The sequence below is a fragment of the Nicotiana attenuata genome, unplaced genomic scaffold (genome assembly GCF_001879085.1).
Source record: "Nicotiana attenuata strain UT unplaced genomic scaffold, NIATTr2, whole genome shotgun sequence".
Taxonomy (NCBI): Eukaryota; Viridiplantae; Streptophyta; class Magnoliopsida; order Solanales; family Solanaceae; genus Nicotiana; species Nicotiana attenuata.
Window position 1 is genome coordinate 1 of NW_017671624.1, and position 13,539 is coordinate 13,539.

General features: G+C 34.4%; 2 protein-coding genes and 1 pseudogene across 2 annotated transcripts; 2 read left to right on the forward strand and 1 right to left on the reverse strand.

Moving 5' to 3' along the window:
- Window positions 1-4,213: 4,213 nt before the first annotated feature.
- On the reverse strand, window positions 4,214-7,563 carry LOC109209351 (annotated as a pseudogene).
- A 1,897-nt stretch (window positions 7,564-9,460) lies between these two features.
- Window positions 9,461-10,042, forward strand: LOC109209362. The gene has a single exon (XM_019372620.1). The coding sequence runs from the start codon at window positions 9,461-9,463 to the stop codon at window positions 10,040-10,042; it is 582 nt and encodes a 193-aa protein (XP_019228165.1).
- Window positions 10,043-11,893: 1,851 nt separating this feature from the next.
- On the forward strand, window positions 11,894-13,182 carry LOC109209363. Its single transcript, XM_019372621.1, has 2 exons — window positions 11,894-12,111; window positions 12,297-13,182. The coding sequence occupies exons 1-2, from the start codon at window positions 11,894-11,896 to the stop codon at window positions 13,180-13,182; spliced, it is 1,104 nt and encodes a 367-aa protein (XP_019228166.1).
- Window positions 13,183-13,539: the final 357 nt, after the last annotated feature.

Genomic DNA, 13,539 nt, shown 5'->3' on the forward strand with positions numbered 1-13,539 from the left:
ATATATATATATATATATATATATAATAATTGATTACTTTATTTGGATTAATAAATATAGATATCGTATAATTAAATATGATAAAAAAAATAATGAAAAATAAATATATAAAAAATAACTACTCATTTAAATTGGGTGGGAGTAGTTTCAAGTTTGAGTTTTTAAATTATTTTAAAATAAAAAGCAAAAAAAAATATTACCAATAAAAAAACGAAAAAAGAGAAGAAAAACTACCCATTCAAATCGGGAAGTACTTTCAAGTTGGAGTTTTAAAATAAAAAACAAAATTAAATAAAATAATGAATTACTAATTCAAATTGGGGAGTAGTTTCAAATTGGAGTTTTAAAATTATTTTAAAATAAAAAAACGAAAAATCTATTTATATATATAATATAATATATGTACCTTTAAGTGGTAATAACTGTCCATTATGGAAATTAAACCCTTATTTTAAACATTACTAGTATATGTACCCGCGCGATGCGCGGATTAGTTCAAAGGGAAAAAGAGTGGAGAGATATAATAGAAAAAGAAGTATATATAGCATTAGCCACGGGAAAGACCAAAGTCCTCTCCATTGTTGTATCAATTAAAAGCGTATTATTTTTGCCTTTAAGAGTACGTTTCGAACATTTATGCATAATTTTTTCTTCCATATGTCGTCGTCTAATATTCTTGACTTGCATAAAACTAACAGTACCATATCCTTGACTTGCATAAAACTAACAGTACCATAATGATTCTGAAAAATTACATGAGATATTCACTCATTTCTTTTTTGGTTCTTTTGCCTAATTGAAAGAAAAACTTCCTAGTTCTCTTCGAGACATCCAATTTAAAAAAGAATGAAAAGCTCCTAAGAACATGTAAGATTGATTTTTACCAATAGCTATGAGACCAAGAAGAAAAGAAAGAGAGATTACTGAGCAAATATTTTTCAATTAATATCAAGTAAGCAAGCTAGCTCAATTGCGGGGCCTCAAGGGTCTTCTCCAACAACCTTAAAATTCTGCATATTGGAATCTGATAGGGATTTATGCCGATGTTCACCTGATCTGACATGACCCTTCTTTTGCACGGAAAACTTCAACATATCTGGAGCACGAAAAAGAACTTATGGGTGTTTGATTTGGAAAGTAAAGGAGCATTGATTGATAGCATCCTATAGCTTTAATATAAATTAAAGGAACATGTAACTTTCTGTAGAAGATTCTAAAATATTAGTCAAAATACTTATGAACTGATTCAACCTGTAATAGTTGAGGAATATGACAGAAAGAAATGACACAACCATAATTGTTACACTTCTATCCATAAGGTATTGCCGCCAGAAGAAACCAAAATAAGTAAATTATGTTAGTTTGAGAAAATTGAGAATACCAGAGAGGCTGAATAATCAGTTTCTCATGTTTTAAATAAACGCAATCCATATAGTATGACTTTAGTTCTTTTCTATCACATTATTATTTTATCATCATTATAAGTCAAGATGAATTATTGTCTCATAAAGGACTATATCTAAATAAACGTGTATCTACAAATGAAGCTCTTTATGATTCTCATCACGAGTTATAAGTAGGAAGGGGTTGAATATTGTAATGATGATGATGAATAAATAACAAATGAAGTTAGAAAATTAGTAAATAAAAATTTTTTTAGATTCATTTATTTATAATTTATTCGTTTTGAATCATCTTATATTTTCATATTATTTGTAACACAGCCTATATAATTACAATATTTGAATATCATTCAAAAGTTATTTGACAATTATATGAGTTGTTTATATAATTACAAGTGAATGTTACCACAATTAGCCACTACCCAATGCATCTTATACAAAAAAAACATGTTTCAAACCTGATTGTGCCCTCTTAGAATAAAGAAACAGATAATAATTGACTAACTCATCCTTCTTACAAAAATAGCAGCAATTTATCACGGAACACAATCAGGTGATACAAATATTAATGCAGTTTATTAAGTTTTAATACATTATATATGCATATTTACTACAAACCCTTGAATTCTAATAATCAAGTTCTTTAGTGTATCCTTCGAAAAATCCGGGTTTGACCAGATCTCAAATTTTATTGTCAAATATATCTATCCACATATATAAGTAAAATAAGTGTCATCTTAAAGGACAAATTAAAAGTGAGCATGTACTTACCTCGCATTCCTTCTCTTCATCTACGCCTTGAATAGTATTGAAGTCAGGATCCTAATAAATATAACAAAATTATTGAGTTCGAAAAAGACTTAAAATAATAGATTTAACAAAAATCTGTAACTTAACTACATGTTTTTGCTATTGATTATCCCATGAATATGCACATAAAATTTTAAAAAATATACGAAGAGCAAATCAAAAAATTCAGATTTGAAAATAAAAAAACGTAGAAGCAAACGTGATATATGTTGTAGTATATCACTGAGAAACATATTTGAGGATACATATATTTGGTGCACAAATTCTTCAATCGAGTTTTGGTACTGATTATCCCACCAATACAGACATGCAAATTAAAAGACAGAGTTACCAAAATAAATTATCGACAATAACAGATTTTTAATACCTTTTTATCTTATAGAACCTATTCAATCGAGAAAGTAGTGTCTAAATTGTAACGATCTGCTTCTTCCAAAATATTGCATTCTTGAAATTTTTATAGCCTTGATTCAATTTTTGCAGAAATCGTATGGTTTCTTGAATATTTTCTAGCAGTGGAAGATTTGAATTTAAGAACACTATCAATCGGAGAAATAGAAATTGGGCGGCAGTTTGGTTTTGTGAGTTTCATGTGCGTATGTTTCATGAGTTATGCGTGGTTGAGCAATTGTCCATTATCCTTAGATTAGGTTTTGAAAAGAAAATTTAGGGAAAGTGGATTTAAAATATGAAACGTCTTTTGTTTTAAAAAATATCCCAACAAACGTGGGACTCTATGTAGATGTAAACTGAATTAGAAGTTTTAAACTTTGTGAACTTCTTTAAACAAATTAAAAAAAAAACACAACAAACATAAAAAAAAAGAGCAATTTTTAGGTTTAACGAATTAAAAAAAAAAATATCCCAACAAACGTGGGACTGTAAACTAAATTGGAAGTTTTAAACGTAGTATACTTCTTTTAAAAAAGAAAAAAACAGTTTTTTTTAAACATGGGACTCAGATGTAAACTGAATTAGCAAATTTTTAAATTATTTTTAAGCCTCCAAATTAGTTGGAGGTTTGTCCTAAAATTGGTCACATATTCATTTTCTGTTTTGACGCTTGTCACAATAACATAAGTTTGCCTCTCCTATTCTATATAGATATATTTCTTCGGACCAAATTTCAAATGACTTCACCACAGGCAACAGCGTGGACGCGGATTGCAAAAAAACAAAGTCAGTGTTTCGTGGTCAACAATACATGCACAGAGTCGATCAAAACGAGAAAAAAGAAATCCAGCAATTTTGTAGGACCTGAAAATAGGGTTGAGATCCCCTCCAGTATTATTTCCTCCAGTATTTCTCAATGGGGGAGTAGGATGCTGCCACGTGTTAGAAAAAAATTTAAAGGCCAGGATATTGCTGGACATTTCACGATCCATTTTATACTACTCCTATCCTATTATTCTAGCAGAGAAAAATTAAAAAAACATCAGACAACAAACCTTTTCTGAACTCCGCTGCGTGAACCTCTGACGCTGGCTACATAAACCATAGAACTTATTTCAAGATTTCATGTTGAAACTAAAGACTTGAATTTTGATGCCGCTCTCAGTTTTACAATGATTCTTCTGTTTCTTGTTTGACTGAAATACAACATATAAGAAGAAAAACCAAAAGACAGCTACACCTAAAAAAAAATGTTTATAAGTATTGTAATAACTCTTGCTATTGTGGAATCCCAACAATGAAAATAACAAAGATATAGGCAGAAAAGAGTAGAGCCCCAAAACCCCCCCCCCCCCCCCCCAGCTAAATGAAATGAAGAATGATAGGGAAGGGCAAAAAAAGAGAAGAGAGGTGCCAAATTAAATGAAGTGAGATGATGAAAAGAAAAATGGGAATGTTGCTCTTAGCAAGAATCACCACGGACTTGCAACTGTGTGGCTTCATGTCACTGGCGTCGGAAGTTCGTGGTAATCTAATGGAAATTCAGAAACGAGCTAGGTTATTTGGTGCTTTTGAAGTTGAACTAATAAAAATGAATTAATTTGCAATCAGCAAAATCCTGGCCTTTCAAATTTTTGTAAACGCGTGGCAGCATCCTGCACCCCCATTGAAAAATACTGGAGGAAGAATACTGAAGGGGATCTCAACCCCTGAAAATAAACCAAATAATCTATAATATTTACAAAGACTAGATTCTTGTTTGCAGTCCCAAATGGACAACACTAAGAAAAAGGGCATCGTAAGTATAAGCAACTAAGTCAAACATTAGAAGCAAACATTATAATAATAACGACTATGTACAAATGTGTGCTGTTCTAAAACCAAATTTCTATGTCTATAACCCTATCATCTTCTTTTGTATCATTGCTTGCCAGCCTGCCTTTGCCTCTAATCTTCCACCAAACAAATTTTATAACCACAAGCCAACCAACTAACAACCTTTCTTCTCTTTCCCATTTTTCTCTGTTTAAAATTCCAATTTGGCCCCCCAATAACATCAACTTCTTGTATGTGTCTATCCTTTCAGCCAACCAAGCTCAACTATAACAACTACTATTACCAAATCCCCTTTCATTTTCAGTAATCTTTAAGCTATGTACAGATGCCCAACACAAAAGATTGGGACAAATCTAATTGGTAGTAATAATTTTGTGCTGACATTCAAGAATATGACTTGATCAATCCTAAATTGTATAGATTCTTCCTTACAATGCTACCAAGTGAAAGCAACATTGCCCCACCTGCCCCACCTGTGGGCTCTTCCCTCTCCTCTGCCTTTTGATGATAGATCAATGGCAATTCCTTCACTTTTAAGTCACTCAATCCAATTTTCTGCCTAACAGAATCAATGATCTTTGGATCAGCTGGATTTCCATTTGCATCTGTTACATAGAATACATTTAGAGCTGTGTTATAACTTGTTGTGGATATCTCTGCCCTTGTCACATTTAGACCATTTTCCCGAAAAGTTCGCGTTACTTCAGCCAATAGACCTTGCTTATCTCCGGTGCATAACTCTAGCCTCACTCCCTGTAATCCAAAATCAAGTATTTCCCATTAGAAGATACGTATGAAATACTATATAGTGTAAGCCAATGTTCTTTAAGAGAGCAATTAGGGCATAAGCAATATACCTCAGATGCTCTTCACTCTATTGCAGCTCGTAGACATAGAATCACATGCTGTTTTTCTGCTTCTGAACTAATTGGACTTCCATCTGTATGCCTAATGAAGAATTCCTGAGACAAGATTGTAACAGAAGTCAAGAAAATTTGTACATTCCTGTAAACATCATTAAAGAATACTCTATGAAAAAAGCAATGAAAAGTAGGTGAAGGAATATATACCAAGTATGCTCTGTCCCCTGCTGTATTAACTGTGGCATGGAACACAACATATTGCATGTCTGTTAAGGTGCAAACCACATCAAACAGAAGATTAGGTCGATCCTTGCACTGAACATTTATCACGGAATAACCCTTTTCCAAGCAATTCAATACCGATACAATAGGGTTGTCGTTAGTCCTAATAACCAGCTTCCTTTCATAGTCGCGATCTGCAAACATCATCTGGTGAAGCCTCCTTTCTGTATGTCTGACAGCCATAGACACTGATGTTTTAGCACTACGAATGTCATTATCTCCCTTGAGCACATTCCTTAAACGAGGTTCAATCGTGTCTATCTTCTGAGAGTCCTCAATCGGGGACCCCGAATCGCCTTCCTTTACATAAATTAGGGACGCAATTCGACCATTGTGAGTCCACACATTGGCTTCAACTATATTGCACTGTAATTCTGAGAGTACTGCAAACACCTCCAATAATAGGCCGATTCGACCCGTCCCAGTTAATTCCAGTGCTGTCAAACCATCAAAGCACTTTGCACTTGCAAAATGAATAGTCCCTAATGACTGCTCGTGAACACAAAAAAGGTTCAAAATTAGTACAAAAATGTAAATCTAAATTACCCACAAAGAAAATGCAATTATTTTAGACATTTAAGTAAATTAAATACCTGTTCAATGTAACTGATGACACTCTCGTCCGTTAATTTGTTTCCATCCAAATCAGTAACGTGAAACACTGTACATTAAGAACGAGTTGAAACGGCACAAATTAGTACTCACAAATATTCAAAGGTAAAAAAGTTAACACGAGAGGAAAATTAAGCAAGTAGCTAACGTACGCCTTGATATTTATTCCTACTAAAGAATAAATGATCTGCGTAACGTGCGCAGTGATGAGGTGCGCACTTTAGCAAAAGGCGAACTTTAGCAAAAAGGGGTGGGTTTCCATAAATTGCGCTCACCGTCCATAAACCACCGACCGTCGGACGAGATGTAAGCTTTTTTTTATTGAAAGGTTCAGATCCGTAAGAACTTGTACTGCTTCCAGAAGTATTCCATGTTTTCTCGCACTATCAATCTGTTAAAACCCCCAAAAAAAATGGACTAATTAAAATAAGCAAAAATGATTTTATACTAATAAAAACTAAGTAAAAAAAAAATTGAAAATATTCCAGCAAATTGGAAGAAGGTGACATACCATAACGCGAGTGGAATTTGAACAACCGGCATTGTCGATCATAACCCTGTAAAACACCAGTGATAGAGACTACTCAGAAATGGCCACTTATTAGGATAATTTTTTGAAATTTTTGAAAAGTTGAAAATTGACAAAAATGACTCAGTTGTCATAAGGAAAAGTCAATCGGCGAAGTGAAAACTTCTGGAAAGAGGAAGAGTCAGAGTAACGTGTAGAGGAAGAAAAATCAAATTAAAAATGGATTAAGGTATGAAGTAGACATAATCTTCACTTATAAACACTGATTATTCTTCTCAAATCATAATTAGATGAAAAATCCTACTGTTAAGTTGAATATTAAGAAAAATCATTTCAAAAACACAAAAAAGGAAAAACAGGGAGAGTAACACAAAATTTAACTGACCTTGGAGTAGTCATACGGAAAACAAGCTTTTCATATTCATCTAAATAAGCAGGGCACTCCATATTTCTCCTTTTCTTCAATTAATTTCCTCAAACTGAGAAAAACTATTACAAAATCACAGTGATAGAGTTGAAGACGGGGTTCAGTTTATAAAACCCCGTTTTGATATAAATCTCTGATAAATCTGAACCACAACGGACCCAAAAACAACTCCAAAAATCCCGTTTAGACCACGATAACTCAACTCTGAACAAGTCTTCTTCTTCTTCTTCCTTCTTCTTTGTTCTTCGTTCTCGCTTTCTTCTCTGTGTATTTGAATTTGTGGTGTTACCGTGTATTTCTATGATCTTTGTCTCTCTACAAAATCCACTTTCTCTCTCTAAAAAGAAGCGTTTTTGGATTAATTTGGTGGGTATTTACTTTCTCTCTCTACTCACTCACAAATTCCGCNTACTGAGGATAGCGTTTCTGGTTTTAATTTGGTGGGTATTTACTTTCTCTCTCTACTCACTCACAAATTCCGCAAAGCACGCTTTGCTTACTTTCCCTCTCACTATCCTCAGTATTTATATTAAAAAATAATCTAATTAATTAAATGTTTTTTACTTTTTTGTTTTTTGTTTAATATTTTTGGGGCAATGACTTTAAACAAAGCGTGGGTCGTGTTGCTCTTTCAGATGCCGTGACTACTGCTTGCTCCCAATTACCTGCCGGCACTGACCTAATTTTTCAATGTCTTAATTCCCATTTTATTTTTTAAATTTTTTAGATTACACACCAAAAATAGTGAATTAATTTAACATCCAAGTTGGAAATATACATTATGATATTCATTTGATAACTAATTTTTGATTTAATCAACATTATTACAATAATGTAATTTCACTTATTCAATATTATTGTTGCAGGGGTGAAGCCACAATGGTTCTAAGATAGCGCTGGGCCATAGATTTTCAAATTTATTTTGAAAAATATGATTTGGGTGAAGTTTGGTTTGAAGATTAAAATATGTTTGGACATAAGTTTTCAAAATATATTTCACTTTTTTTTTTAGAAAAACATGAAACGTGACTTCTACTCACAAGTTCTAAAAACTATCACAAATACCCAGCATAACCTTTATCAATAACATTTATTATATTATCGCAAATCATAGTCTTGAACATAAATAAATTTAGTACAAAAATTATCATTTTTATAATGAACTATATAATGCACTAAATATAACCGAGAAGACAAAGCACCATTGTTACAACATAATAAATTGTGGGCTCTTTTATCAAATATAGTAGAAGTTTGGGACAATTTTTAAAAAATGTAATAGTGATATTTTGGGTGGGATTTGGATTTAGGAAATTCGCCAAAATGTAGATAAAATCTATGGAACATCCGTCGCCATAGGCCCTCTCTGAAGCTGGTAAATATGCCAAACTCCCCAAACTCTTTGCTCGGCGACTCAAGGCATCCGCCACTACATTGGCCTTGCGAGGGTTGATACAGAATAGTAATGTCATAATCCTTTAGCAACTCTAACCACCTCTTCTGACGCATATTGAGATCCTTTTGCTTGAGTAAATGCTGCAAACTCCGATGATCAGTNGGACTCCCTATTTAAATGCTTAAATGTGAAATAAATTGAGTCTTGTACTGCATTTTAACTAATTGTCAAAACTAAAGCTTCTATAGAGGGAAACAATATATCATTTGCCGGAAGATTCAATCTTTTCTTCTTCAAAATTGAAGAGAATGTAGAGAGAGAACGTCTAGCGATTGTGAAGCAAGGTAGCTTACAGACGCCATTAACGAACAATTTCTACTCCTTTGCTACAATTCCTACTGAATTCCTACTGAATTCACTAAGATGACGAGATTAATTACACCGAAAAGTGGAATACCACAAAAACTAGCACCGATGCAACTGTTACATTGGCTTCCTAGCATGGGGAGTGCTCCGACGGTAATGCAAGCTCCACCGGAAGTAGAGAAGATGGCCATGCAACCAGAGGAAGCAACGATGTTCACAGTAGCAAGGAAATTGACATACCCAATTGGATCTCAAAAGCAGACTATGGCGGAAGCAGTAAAAAGGAACAGAACACAAACACAGGGCATGCAGTTAAAATTCTATCCACCGATGGTGAAGGATGGAGTGAAAACGGCAAAATTGAACATGAAGGAGATAGAATTGCAAGTCCAAAAATGAAAAACAGCTTTGATAGGGTATGTACTGGGTGGAAATCCATCATTTAAAGATATGTTAAAGTTTGTATATGGTGTATGGAGTTTTATTACGACTCCAACAGTTTTGATGCATGATGATGGTTATTTCATTTTCAAATTTGAATCTATGGAGGACAAAGAGATAGTAATGCCACACGGACCGTATACTGTTAACAATAGGCCAATGATACTAAAGGAATGGGATCCAAGTTTTCAGATTAAAAACAAGTCCATGAGAATTGTTCCACTGTGGGTCAATTTTCCAGGTTTGCCTATTCAATGTTGGACTGAGGAAAACCTAGGAAGAATTGCTAGCCTTCCAGGTAAGCCTATTTGTACTGATAGGCTAATTGCTGAATGTGAGAGGATCTCATTTGCTCGGGTACTAGTTGAAATGGATATCACACAGCCTTTACCAGATGAAGTCCACATTGAGATCCCTGATCAAAGAAGCTGGATACAAAGGGTGGAATTCGAGTGGAAGCCAAAATTCTGCCTGGAGTGTAACAACTTTGGGCATGACAAAGGGAAATGTCAACAGGCTGAGGAACATAAAGAAGAAGTTAAGCAGAAAAGAAGAAGAAAGAAGAGGAACAAAATGGAATGGAAGCCAAAGGAAGCAAAGGAATCCAACCAGCAACAAATAGATGCAACTGAACATGAAGATAAACAGGAACAAGATAAAGGCAAGCAGAAGATGAACATATAAAATTCAAAGCACAAAGAGATCATTTATGAGGAGTTAGCAAGCAGGAACAGGTTTGCACCATTGATGATAAAGGAGAATCCACCTGGAAGGACTATGTAGGAAGAAATGAGAAATGACGAAGCAGGACAGAGGAGCCTAAACAACACTCCTAATAATCAGCCCCCATGATTATTATGTCTTGGAATGTGAGAGGACTGAATAAGTCCTACAAGCAGCGAGAAGTGAGAAAATTCTTGCTGAAAAATAAGGTGGATATGATAGCTTGCCTTGAAACAAGAGTCAGAAAGCAGAATGTAAAGGCTATTCAAAGAAAAATAGGGAAAGAATGGAAAATTGAAGACAATTATGAATATGCACTAAATGGTAGAATATGGTTAATGTGGAAGGAAGTCAATATCAATGTCACAGTATTGGAGAAGACATAACAGCTGATTCATTGTTGTGTAAAAGATAAGAATTCTGAATTCACTTGTTACATAACATATGTATATGGACAGCATACTATTCAACACCGGAAGCCACTATGGGGAAACCTAAGAAGTATACAATTGAATGATCTTTGGCTTATAATAGGAGATTTCAATAGTGTACTCAATGTTGATGACAGAATGAATGGTAATCCTGTACAGCAAGCTGAAGTAGTAGATTTCCAAAACTGTATTGAAGAGATATGAGTGGGGCAAATTACCATAAGAGGGGGTAACTTCTCATGGTGTAACAGAAGAGATGCAAAAATCAGGATATACAGTCATATAGATTGGGCCTTTGGGAATGCTGAATGGTTCAACTTATACACTGGTATTGAGGCTAACTACATGCTACCTGGATGCTCAGATCATACACCAATAATGATCAATACTGAGGTGAAGAAAATGAAAGTTAACAGACCTTATAGATTGTTAACAACAGTAATGCAGCAAGCAGAATATAAGAAGATTGTGCAAAGAACATGGAGACAAAGAAGTGGAGGAGATGCTATGTATTCTGTATGGAGAAAATTGAAGCAGATTGAGAAAGAGGCTAGAAGTATACAAAATGAGCATTCATCAGTGGATAAAAAACTAAGCAAGATAAGAGAAGATTTGGATCAGATCCAAGGAAAGTTGAATGAAGATTACTTTAATGCAGGACTCATAGATGATGAAAGAAAATGCCAAGCAGATATTGAGAAATGGGAAGCAGTCCAAGAACAAATACTGAGGCAGAAATCAAGAGCCACATGGATTCAATTAGGTGATCAAAATACAAAGTACTTTCATGCTCGTATGCGAGCTAGACAAGCAAGAAACAAAGTTAGATGCATATATAATGATACTCATATGAAGATTACAAAGCCAAAACTAATTCAGCATGAGTTTATTCAGTTTTTCAAGCAGTTGTTAGGGAAAGCAGAAGATCAAATGCCAGGGATTGATCTAAATATAGCAAGAGATGGGCCATGCTTGACTGTATTTCAACAACAACAATTGTTAGTTCCAATTACTAGTGAGGAAATAAGTAAAATAGTGTTGAATTTGCCTAATGACAAGGCTCCAGGTATTGATGGATATCCTGCAGAATTTTTCAAAGAATACTAGTCAATCATAGGGCAAGAAGTTACAGAGGATGTTCAGCATTTCTTTCAGAATGGAAAGCTAATGAAGGAGGTAAATTGCACAATTGTTACATTAATTCCAAAGGTTAAAAATCCCAGTTTTGTTAAGGAGTTTAGGCCTATTGCTTGTTGCTAGACAATATACAAGATTATAGCTAAACTGTTAACAAATAAGCTGAAATTTGGTGGTGGATTATCTGGTTGGGCCTGCTCAGTCTGCTTTTATTGAAGGGAGAAATATTTTAGATAATGTGATAATGGCACATGAATTAATAAAAGGATACTCTCAGAAGAATGTTTCACCTAGGTGTATGATAAAGGTGGACATTAGAAAAGCCTACGACTCTGTGGAGTGGGGATTCTTGAGAGCAGTACTACTGGAGTTTGGAGTTCCGTATAAGCTAGTGGAATTGATTATGAAATGTGTTAGTACAGTAAGCTATTCCTTGTTACTGAATGGAGGTCTAACAGAGAAGTATGAAGCAAGGAAATGATTGCGACAAGGGGATCCCATGTCACCTTACCTGTTTGTTATAGCCATGGAGTATCTCAATAGATCTCTGAAAACACTGACAAAGATACCAGATTTCAACTTTCATAATGCAGCAAACTTCAGATTGTTCACATCTGCTTTGCAGATGACCTTCTTATGTGTTGCAGGGCTGATGAAGTATCAATGAAGATGTTGATGAGATGTTTTAAACAGTTTTCTGAAGTATCTAGGTTGCATGCTAATATGGACAAAAGTTCATTATATATAGCAGGAGTTAAAAGGGAATTCAAAGACAAAATGTTAACTGAATTGCAACTATCAGAAGGGAGCTTAGCATTCAAATATTTGGGAATACCTTTGGCTTCAAAAAAGATCAGTATACAACAATGTATGCCCCTGGTGGAAAGAATTGTGGATAGAATTAGAAGCTGGACCTCCAAATTTCTTTTATATGCAGGCAAATTACAACTTATTAAGAGTGTGTTGTTTGAAATGCAAACTTATTGGGCTCAAGTGTTCCTCATCCCTAAGGAGATTGTAAAAATGGTGAATGGCATATGCAGGAGGTATTTGTGGACTGGAAGCAATGAGAATTCTCAGAGGAATCCTATATCTTGGGACACTTTGTGTAAGCCAAAAGTAGCAGGGGGACTAAACATAATCAACTATGAAAGATGGAATAAGGCAGCAATAACAAAGTTGTTATGGGCAGTAGTGAACAAGAAGGACAAACTCTGGATAAAATGGATACATGGTCAATACATAAAGAGGAAAGATATAACAAGTATGGAAGTACCTAAACAAGCTAGTTGGCTTGTAAGGAAAATCTTCAATGCAAGGGAATGGTGGGCAAATGATATGCAAAGAATGCAGTCGTGCATGAAGAATGGGAAGTTCAATATCAAAACATCATACATACAAAGCTCTCCAGAATGGCCTAAAGTAAGGTGGAAATCTGTAACAATGATTAATGGTAGTCTGCCAAAGCAACAATTCATAATGTGGATGGCAATGCATAAAAGAATGGCAACAGTGGACAGATTGATAAAGTGAGGAATTTATGTAGAACAGGGATGTGTCCTGTGTGAAAGAGATGTGATCGAAACACATGAACACTTATTCTTTGAGTGTTCATATTCAACGAAATTGTGGAAAAGTATGTTAACATGGATGGATTATCACTGAAGAATTGAAGACTGGGAAGAAGAAGTGAATTGGCTAATCAAGAATGTGAGTAATAGAAATCCAAAGAGAGCTTTACTATGAATTGTGTTTGCTGCTATGGTGTATAATATATGGATGGAAAGAAACAACAGAAGATTTCAACAATGCAAGAAGGCAATACAAGACAGAGCAAAAGAAATTGCTGTCCAAATTCAAGTAACTGGACAAATGAAACCAAAGTGGAGA

Excerpts from the sequence above, each read along its gene's own strand:
- LOC109209362 (XM_019372620.1), top strand. The coding sequence starts at position 9,461 with ATGGAGGACAAAGAGATAGTAATGCCACACGGACCGTATACTGTTAAC.
- LOC109209363 (XM_019372621.1), top strand. The coding sequence starts at position 11,894 with ATGGCACATGAATTAATAAAAGGATACTCTCAGAAGAATGTTTCACCT. Across the intron at positions 12,112-12,296 it reads AATGGAGGTCTAACAGAGAA|GGCTGATGAAGTATCAATGA; the intron begins GTATGAAGCAAG and ends TATGTGTTGCAG.